The 10,349-nt window shown below is 49.0% G+C and overlaps 1 protein-coding gene across 2 annotated transcripts in view; it reads right to left on the bottom strand.

Moving 5' to 3' along the window:
* The window catches only part of SLA2 (Src like adaptor 2), a 28,146-nt gene extending 19,733 nt beyond the window's left edge, over positions 1–8,413 (bottom strand). Inside the window, exons 1-2 of one of the 2 annotated variants that reach the window (XM_017512701.2) lie at positions 7,511–8,413; positions 2,813–2,946 (exon numbers count right to left, since the gene is read on the bottom strand). In XM_017512701.2, coding sequence (XP_017368190.1) covers positions 2,813–2,903 — 91 coding nt within the window. In that variant the 5' untranslated portion in view covers positions 2,904–2,946; positions 7,511–8,413. The remainder of the gene's footprint in view (positions 1–2,812; positions 2,947–7,510) is intronic. The other variant, XM_017512690.2, reaches the window with a different exon arrangement.
* Positions 8,414–10,349: the final 1,936 nt, after the last annotated feature.

Below are 10,349 nucleotides of genomic sequence, written 5' to 3'. Positions count from 1 at the left end.
TTGCCCAGGCTGGAGTGCAATAGTGTGATCTCGGCTCACTGAGACCTCCATCTCCAGGGTTCAAGTGATTCTCCTGCCTCAGCCTCCTGAGTAGCTGGGATCACAGATGATGCTGCCATGCCTGGCTAATTTTTATATTTTTAGTAGAGATGGAGTTTCACCATATTGGTCAGGCTGGTCTCAAACTCCTGACCTCAGGTGACTTACCTGCCTCAGCCTCCCAAAGTGATGGGATTACAGGCCTGAGCCACTACACTCAGCCAATTTAGGTGATTTAACCAAAGTCCGAGTAGCAAAGCTTGTATAAGAGCCATATAAAGTACATGTCCCTAGGCTCTGTCCAGGAGAGCGAGAAAATACACTGTGAAGTAGTGTGATCCTGTTATCTGTGCTGGTTGATTTTATGTGTCATTGTGGCTAACCCATACAACCCAGACATTTGGTCAAATACCAGTCTAGATATCGCTATGAAGATATTTTTTAAGATGAGATTGAATTTAAATCAGTAGTCTGAGTAAAGTAGATGACACTCCCATAATGTGGGTGGGCCCCATGCAATCAGTTGAAGGCCTTAAAATAACAAGACTGACATCCTTTGAGGAAGAAGGAATTCTGCCTCCAGACTGCGGTTGGACTCAGTACTGTAGCATCAGCTCTTCCCTGGGTCTCCAGCCTGCCCTGCAGATTTCAGACTTACAGCCTCCACAGTCATGTGAGCCAGCTCCTCAAAAATAAATGTCTACACACACACAGACACACACACAGACACACACACACACACACACACACACACACACACACACCCCACTACCACTACCACCTATTGGTTCTGTTTCTTGGAGAACCCTAATACATTATTGAAATCCCAATACAGATGTGACTTGAGAAAGGATTTACTGCCTGTTACGGAGAACAAGAAACAGACCTGGGGCCATAGTTCCAACATCAAAATACTAGAATTGCTAGGATATTTTGATTTTTCAACTGTCCTAAAAATTGGGAGTTTTAGTCAAGACTGTTTTAGAAAATCACAGTTATAGACTCAGCATATGCATTGTATATGCTATTTTCCCTCACTAAGACAGCCCTGGCAAGGGCCAGGTACAGTGGGTCACACCTGTAATCTCAGCACTTTGGGAGGCTGAGGCAGGCGGATCACCTGAAGTCAGGAGTTCAAAACCAGCCTGGCCAACATGGTGAAACCCCATCTCTACTAAAAATACAAAAGTTAGCTGGGCATGGTAGCATGTGCTTGTAATCCCAGCTACTTGGGAGGCTGAGGCAGGAGAATTGGTCCAGCCCAGGAGGCAGAGGTTGCAGTGAGCCGAGATCATGCCATTGCACTCCAGCCTGGGAAACAAGGGCGAGACTCTGTCTCAAAAAAACAAAACAAAAACAAAACACGGCCCTGGCCAGGTGCAGTGGCTCATGCCTGAAATCTCAGCACTTCAAGAGGCCGAGGCGGGAGGATCACTTGAGCCCAAGAGTTCAAGACCAGTCTGGCAACACAGGGAGACCCCATCTCTACAAATAATTTAAAAAATTATCCAGGAGGCCACGTGCGGTGGCTCACGCCTGTAATCCCAGCACTTTGGGAGGCCAAGGCAGGCAGATCATGAGGTCAAGAGATGGAGACCATCCTGGCCAACATGGTGAAACCCCGTCTCTACTAAAAATATAAAAACTAGTTGGGTGTAGTGGTGTGTGCCTGTAATCCCAGTTACTCGGGAGGCTGAGGCAGGATAGTTGCTTGAACCTGGGAGGTGGAGACTGCAGTGAGCTGAGATTGCGCCACTGTACTCCAGCCTGGCGACACAGCGAGATTCTGTCTCAAAAAATAAAACAACAATAAAACCCCCCAAAAAACCCCCAAAACAACACCCACCATCATAAAAATAAAAGAGAGAGTGCTAATTTCACTTCAGGTAATTACACAGTACCTCTTAGGTCCATTAGAACAGTATAGCAAAACCTTCTGCAACAATGCAAATGTTCTGCAATTCTGTACTGTCTAACAAGGTGGTCACTTGCTACATGTGCTATGAGCACTTAAAATATGACTAGGGTGATGAAAGACGTTTTATTTATTTTATTTTTTTTTTGAGATGGATTCTCACTCTGTCGCCCAGGCTGGAGTGCAGTGAGGCAATCTCGGCTCACTGCAACTTCCACCTCCCAGGTTCAAGTCACTCTTTTTCCCTGCCTCCTGAGTTGCTGGGATTACAGGCATATGCCACCAGGACTGGCTAATTTTTGTATTTTTAGTAGAGACGGGGTTTCACCATGTTGGCCAGGTTGGTCTTGAATTCCTGACCTCAGGTGATCTGCCCGCCTCGTCCTCCCAAAGTGCTGGGATTACAGGCATGAGCCACCATGCCCGACCCCGGCCTAAAATTTTAAGTTTAAGCAGTTGCGTGTGGCTGGTTGCTACTGCAGTGGACAGTTCAGCTCTAGGGAGCTGCAGAGGTGGGGCTGGCCAGCTTCATGTTTGGATAAACAACTGGTTGAGGAGGAGGGAAGCCTTGGAGAATGCCTGGGAGATTATCATGCCCTCCTGGTTTAATATTCTGCTTTGTGCTTATCACTTTCTCCTATTTTCTTATTTATCTGGTTGTTGACTATTCTTACTGCTAAGGTAGGCTTCACAGGAGCAGGGACCCTGCTGCATGGCTCAGTAGGCAGGGCCTGGTGTGTAGCAGGCACTCAGTGGTGCTTACACTGTGTTGGAGCTGCTGGCCAGGAAGGCCCGCAGAGGCAGTGACATCTAGGACTGTGTGGGAAGGGCCTGGCTGTAGCAGACCCCAAGGCCTACCTGCTTCCATGGACACAGGTCCCTGGCCTTGGACAGAGGGGCTCAAGCTTGGACTTGGCAGGGATTTTCTTCTGCTGGGCAGACTTCCCATTGTTCCTCAGCAGAGCACACAGAAGCACATCATCGAGGGAAATCTGAAAGAGACACCGTGTTGTGGACAGAGCCGAGGCTCCTGCCCTGATATCAGATATCCCTCCCTCCCCAGATTGGCCCTGGCTACCTCCTCACAGAGCATGTGAATGACCTCCCTCCTGTGGGACCAGGCTCCAGCCTCTCTGCCAGACCCTGAAGGCTTCCTGCATATTGGACCTTGTTTTCTGCACATCTCATCTTTTTATGCCACAACAGGCGCAACGCTTTCTTTCTGGGCCTCTACTTGTGTCCCTCCCATGGTCAGTCATGCCCTCTCCTCTCCTTCAGTCCTGTTTGGATCCCCTTCTTCCTTCCCCAGGAAGCCTTCCCAGCCCCCCAGCCTTTGTTGATCACTCCTTTGAATTCCTATGGCTCACTTAGAACCTTTTCTCTGACCCGGGATCATACTCTGCTACTGGGTGGCAGGGGACAATGACAGGACAGTCAGCTCCCTCCAGGCATACCAGGACCTGTGGCTTGGGTCAGAGGTCCGCAAGAGGGGCAGGGCACAGTGGCTGATGCCTATAATCCTAATACTTTGGGAGACCAAGGAGGGTGGATCAACTGAGATCAGGAGTTCAAGACCAGCCTGACCAATACGGTGAAACTTCATCTCTACTAAAAACTCAAAAATTAGCTGGGCCTGGTGGCATGCACCTGTAGTCCCATCTACTCAGGAGGGAGGCTGAGACAGGAGAATTGCTTGAACCTGGGAGGCTGAAGTTGCAGTGAGCTGAGATTGGGCCACTGCACTCCAGCATGGGCAACAGAGAGAGACTCCCTCTCAAAAAAAAAAAAAAAAAAAAAGAGGTCTGCAAGGAGGATCTGAGCAGGCTTGAGAGCTGGTGTCACAGCAAGCAAAGGTGACACGGATACACTGTTATTAGTGTCACAAGGCCAAGTAAGAGTATCTGTCTCAGCCTCCTGAGTTGCTGGGATTACAGGAGTGAGCACTTAGTAAGAGGCTGATCACTTTAAGAGGCCGAGGGGGGCTGACTGCTTGAGCTCAGGAGTTCAAGACCAGCTTGGCCTATATAGTGAAATCCCATCTCTACCAAAAAACCCACAAAAATTAGCTGGGTGTGGTGGCACACACCTGTAGTTCCAGCTATTCAGGAGGCTGAGGTGGGAGGGCAGGAGGATTGCTTGAGCCTGGGAGATGGAGTTCACAGTGAGCCAAGATCATCCCACTGCACTCCAGCCTGGGCAACAGAGTGAGATGCTGTCTCAAAAATGCAGTGATGACTTGCAGGGCTCTGGGGAACTGACTGTTGAGCCACTTCCCCTCTCTGTACCCCCTTTTCCTCATCTGAAAAATGGGGATAACGACATCCAACATATAGGTCCAAGAGATAATGCATGAAAACCCTAGCCAGCCCCATGTTTCCTTTACCACGTCCTGAATGTCACTTCATCAGAGGCCTCTCCTGGGAGCCTCCCCAGGAGGTCTTGCTCTGTCACCCAGGCTACAGTGTAGTGGCACGGTCCTAGCTCATTGCACCCTTGAACTCCTGGGTTCAGGGGATCCTCCCACCTCAGCTAGGATTACAGGCATTAGCTGCTACCACAACCAGCTTCTTTGCAAGTTTTAAATATGGGCTCTTGCCGTGTTGCCCAGGCTGGTCTTGAACTCCTCCCACCTCAGCTTCCCAAAGTCCTGGGATTACAGGTGTGAGCCATGGCACCCAGCCTCTCTTCAAAAGTTTTCATCATTCATTTGAGAGTTTACTTGTTTAATCTGCCACTATCCTGTAACTGCAAAAGGACAAGGACTTCTTTTGTTTGCCTATTACTCAGCATTTAGTGAGGCATGACAGAATGCACTTGGTACACATTAACAAAATGAGACTGTTAGTTCTTCAGACAGGTGTCTTATCCTTAGAATAGTTTAAATTCCCAGATTCCCAGGGTAGTGCTGATTTTCCCAAACACTATATTTTGTTTGAGGAGTGGGAGGCAGAGCTTTGTATTTCTTTTCAGATGGTTTCATTGTTTTCAGTAGGGATAAGGCACAATTACACATTTGGCCCAATGCAGCTGGTATTCATGGAGCTCCTGCTTTGTGTCAGGCACCTGCCAAGGGCTGGCGGTCCCTGGAGGAGGAATCCATGCTTCTTACCCTGGAGGAGCTCACTGAATGGGGTTGTGACAGAGTGGGCTCCTTCCTTGCCTTTGAATTCCACACTGCCTGGATGAGGATGGTAATCCATCAATATCATGGAGTGATTTCTGTGGCCTCCTGGGCCAGTCCTGTTTGGGGATACCTTAAAGTAAAGATCCTACCTTAGAGGCTGGAAGAGCCCTCTCTATTCTTCAGCCTTTAATTGACATGGGAATAACAATACCTGGGCCAGGTGTGGTGGCTCACGCCTGTAATCCTAGCACTTTGGGAGGCTGAGGCAGGCAGATCACATGGGGGTCAGGAGTTTGAGACCCGCCTGGCCAACATGGTAAAACCCTGTCTCTACTAAAAATACAAAAATAAGCCAGGAGTGATGGCTCACACCTGTAATCCCAACACTTTGGGAGGCTGAGGTGGGCAGATCACATGAGGTCAGGTATTTAAGACCAGTCTGGCCAACATGGTGAATATAAAAATAAGCCAGGCATGGTGGCGGGTGCCTATAATCCCAGCTACTTGGGAGGCTGAGGCAAAATAATTGCTTGAACCTGAGTGGTAGAGACTGCAGTGAGCCGAGATTGTGCCATTGCACTCCAGCCTGGGCAACAGAGTGAGATTCTGTCTCAAAATAAAAAAAAAAAACCTGCTTGCTGCTGCCTCCCTATTGGAAGCTCAGCATTCATCTGGAAGGAAGCTCTTGAATGCAGAATGGGCATATCACATGGAAATGGCTCCTGACAGCCACTTCCTGCTCAGACCTTAAGGATCCTGCAGCCTGGGTACACTGAGATGGCGCTGCTGTTCTTGAGGAGGCTTTTTGGTTTTGTTTTAAATTATAGGGGTCTTGCTGTGTTGCCCAGGCTGGTCTCAAATTCCCAGGCTCAAGCAATCCTCCTGAGGAGGTTTTTTACAATCCTAAGCCCAGGAAACTCCAGGGAGAGAACCTCTGCCTTGGGTAGCATGAGTCCTCCCTTGAACCTGGCTGGAGCTGCGTGGCCTCAGGCAAAGCATGCAAGCTTCCTGCATCTCATCTATGAATGATGGTGCTCTATAAGCACCACAGCACTGTGTTGCAGGAGTCTGGCATGGAATGGGTGCTCAGTAAGGCTTAGTTTCCTTTCCCCTCCTTCAGGAAGACCACATCACCACCTGCAATAGACCCAGAGGCTCCTTCCTGCCGCAGGTGGAGCTGGGGGCTGGGCCCAAAAGCAGACGCAGACAGGGGAGCTATACTCAGGCTGAAAGCAAGGACTCAGGCAAAGTAAGGCAAAGATGCCCCTGGGGGCAAAATAAAGACTATGCGGTGGGCAGGCCTAGGAGAAGGCAGTATTAGTCGCAACTTTTATAAGACAGCATCTGATCATGAATGACACAAATTTTTGAGCAACTTACTATGTGCCAGGCACTTTCCAGAGGACATGAGACACTGGGTGAAAGGAAAAAGTCAAAAGCACCGAGATCAGCACGCTGCCCAGAACATAAATATTTATATATATTTTAATGTCTCACTTGAGTCCCATTTCAGATACAGTGACCAACAAGTCCCTGACAGGGCCTGTGCTTCTGGTCATGTAGCCCATTCGTGCAGGGCTGGGCCTGCCATGATGTGTATTTTGTGCTTCTTAAGATCATTTTTCAGCGGTGGGGGTAAGAGTGATGAATTTGGCCAGGAGTGGTGGCTCATGCCTTTAATCGCAGCAATTCAGGAGGCTTTCTAGTTCAGGAGGATTGCTTGAGACCAGGAGTTGGAGACCAGTCTGGGCAACATAGTGAGGACCACCCCCCCACCCACTGCTTTATCTCTATAAAAATATAACAAATTAGCTGGGCATGGTGGTACATGTCTGAAGTCCCAGCTACTTGGGAGGCTGAGGTGGGAGAATCGTTTGAGCCCAGGGGTTCAAGCCTACAGTTAGTCATAATCCTGCCACTGCACTCCAGCCTGGGTGACAGAGCAAGACCCCAACTCAAATAATAATAATAAAGAATTTGGATTGAGTTAAAGGGAGACTTCTCCCTCTCTCTCAACTGAAAAATATCACCCTTTTGAGAGTGAGATTTCACTGTAGGCTCTACAGCTGAAATGTCTTGAGAGATGATAGCCCTCACGTTCCTGACTTCGGAGTCTGACTGCAGTGCAGAGGGGGGCCCAAAGTCACACAGCAAGTACACAACCGAGATGAGACTAGGACGGGTGAGAAGACAAGCTGCAGGGAAGGATGTAAGCTCCAAGAGGCAGTCAAAGGTGGAGCAGATAGGTCTTGGTTCTTCTGGGACCCCCAGAAACCACCCCTCTTTACAGCCTCAGTAGAGCCACTTCCCCTTCTCCTTGAGCTCGTTTTTTTCCCACCAGCAAGTAAAGCCCCGGTCCCATTCTGGGCCGGGGAGACCATTCTTCCTCACCTGTCACCAGGCCACCTGAAAACAAAACCAAGCGTACTTACTGGTTTGTCCTCAAAGGCTTGGGAAGAGGGCTCCGCTGAGATGCATGCTCTGGCTGAACAGGTTAGGGCTTTCAGGGACCCTCTGGAAGTCTGCCAGTGTTCTCCCAGCCTGGGAGGATCTTCAGGGAGAGGCTAGGTGTTGGTTTGGGTAGCTCAGCATCCGTCTGCAGTCAGCAGTTTGTACACCAGGAATGCATCAGCTGCCCCATGCTCCTTATGGATTCTAGACTGGGGAACCCTCCCAAGCACAGCCGAGCCAGGAAGGAAGGCCCAGGACTCTTTGAGCTCTACCATAGAGACATAGGCGCAGGGTCCTTGGAGCTCCAGCTCCGTCTGCAGACTCTGTGGTTCTCACAACCACCGGTTTCCTCTGACGGCATCACAGACCATCGAGAAGCCACCTTCCCCGAGTTCCTGTTTCTAGGGGAGCAGCTGCTGTCTTGTCACGATTGTGGAGCTAAAGGTTTTTCTCTGGCTTTGTGGCTTGGTCTTGTCCAAGGAACACAGGACTGAGGAAAATGAACAGGAGTTCCCATGCTGGCCTGACCATAACAGTCATCCAGAGGGGCTTAATTGTAGCAATTTCTGGGAAGTCCCACACCTTCTAAATCCAAGTCATCAGATAGGGAGCCGAGGAATCTAAATTTTAAACCCTCCAAGAGATTCCCTTGATGGGCAAGTTTGGAAAGCACTGCCTTCTCAACCTTTAATGTGTATAGGAATCACCTGGAGATCTTGTTAAACTGCAGGTTCTGATTCAGTAGGTTTGGGGTGGAGTTCAATATTTTGCATTTCTAATAAGCTCCCAGGTGACACCCATGTTGCCAGTCTGGGGACCACACTTTGAATAGCAATATCTGAACAGTGGTCTCAAAGTGTGGTCCTTAGACCAGCAGCCTCCGTGGAAATTTGTTAGACATGCAAATTCTCAGGCCACATTTCAGATCTACGGACTCAAACTCTGGGGGTAGGCCTGGTGATCTGTTTTCATACTGCCAGCTGATTCTGATGAATGAATGCCCAAGCTTGATTTTTTTTTTTGACACGTCTCGCTTTGTCGCCCAGGATGGAGTGCAATGGCACAATCATAGCTCACTGCAGCCTTGACCTAGGGTCAAGTAATCCTCCCTTCTCAGCCTTGATTAGCTAGGACTACAGGTGTGCACCAGCACTCCTGGCTAATTTTAAAATTTTTTGTAGAGATGAGGTTTCACTGTGTTGCCCAGGCTGGTCTCAAGCTCCTGGCCTCAACTGGCCCTCCTGCCTCCACCTCCCAAAGTGTTGGGATTATCAGAGCAGCATGAGCCACAGTTCATGCCCAAGCTTAAGAATCACTGGTCTAGGATAAAGAATCTAATTTTGACTGAATTGTCTTTGATTAATGTGTTACATTCAGTCCACCCTTCATTACTATTTAACCACACCTTCTCGCTGCATCCCCATTAGGGGGATTAGTATTCCTGGAGACAAAGGGCCCACTACATTGAAATGACTCCTGACTCCAGCTCAGCCCATGCAGCCCTTTCTGGGGCCTTGCCAGCTAGAGCACTCCTGCTCAGGTTCTCCCTTGATTCTGGGGAAACTGGAGAAGGCTGGTTTGATTTTGATCTTTGTAGGCACTTGGCATAGAGAGCTGATGGAGCCAGAGTGGAGGCACACCGCTGCAATAAAGTTCTAATGGGTGACAGCCCAATAATGTTAGAATGGGTGACAACCACTCAGGGATGTGGCCCTTAGCAGGGAGGGACTTGAGCTCAAGTCCATCTTCCCACTCCTGCTGCCATACAACTCTAATGCCCGTCTTCTTATGACAGGCAAACTTTTTTTTTTTTTTGAGATGGACTCTTGCTGTCACCCAGGCTGGAGTGCAGTGGTGTAATCTCAGCTCAGTGCAACCTCTGCCTCCTGGGTTCAAGCAATTCTCCTGCCTTAGCCTCCTGATTAGCTGGGACTACAGGTGCCCGCCAACGTGCCTGGATAATTTTTTAAAAAATATTTTTAGTAGAGATGGGGTTTCACCATGTTAGCCAGGATGGTCTTGATCTCCTGACCTCATGATCTGCCCGCCTCAGCCTCCCAAAGTGCTGGGATTACAGGCGTGAGCCACTGCACCTGGTCAACAGGCAAACTTTCAAAACAAGCCTCAAGGTGCAGTTAATGAATGGGGCAGGAAGTAGGGAATCTCTGGTCTCTTCTTAAAAGAATCCTGCCATGTAACTCTCCTTTTCCACTTAGGGAGGCATCTAAGAATTACAAAATTTAAAATCCTAGGTCTTCCACTAAGAAATATGCACTGGTGTTTCTCCCTGCCTCCTGGCCAGAGCTCCTAAAACCCTTCTAATTTCCTAGGTGACAGAAGTGTTTTCTATTCTAATGAGGCAACACTTGGTGGGCTCCTGGATGGGGACTGGTCACTAGAAAGACAAAGCCATCATTATGAGCCTGGAGCTTTCAGTCCCACCCTCATCTTCTGGAGTGGGGAGAGGAGCTGGAGACTGAGTTAATAATTGATAATGCTTACGTGATGAAGCTTCTATAAAAATCCCTAAAGTACGAGGTTCAGAGAGCTTCCAGGTTGGTGAAAACATCCAACACACCAGAAGGGTGGCAGACCCCAACTGCCTGAGACCCCTTCAGACCTTGCCCTATGTACCTTTGTTTTGGGGTGAGGGGGAGACAGTCTTGCTCTGTTGCCCATGCTAAAGTGCAGTGGTACAGTCTAGGCTCACTGCATTCTCTGCCTCCCAGATGCAAGTGAGCCTCCCGAGTAGCTGGGATTATAGGCATGTGCCACCACCCAGCTAATTTTTGTATTTTTAGTAGAGATGGGGTTTCATCA

The sequence above is a fragment of the Cebus imitator genome, unplaced genomic scaffold (genome assembly GCF_001604975.1).
Source record: "Cebus imitator isolate Cc_AM_T3 unplaced genomic scaffold, Cebus_imitator-1.0 Scaffold18, whole genome shotgun sequence".
NCBI classification, from domain to species: domain Eukaryota; kingdom Metazoa; phylum Chordata; class Mammalia; order Primates; family Cebidae; genus Cebus; species Cebus imitator.
The sequence above is the reverse complement of the archived record's forward strand: the minus strand, read 5'-3'. Positions and strand labels throughout refer to the sequence as shown.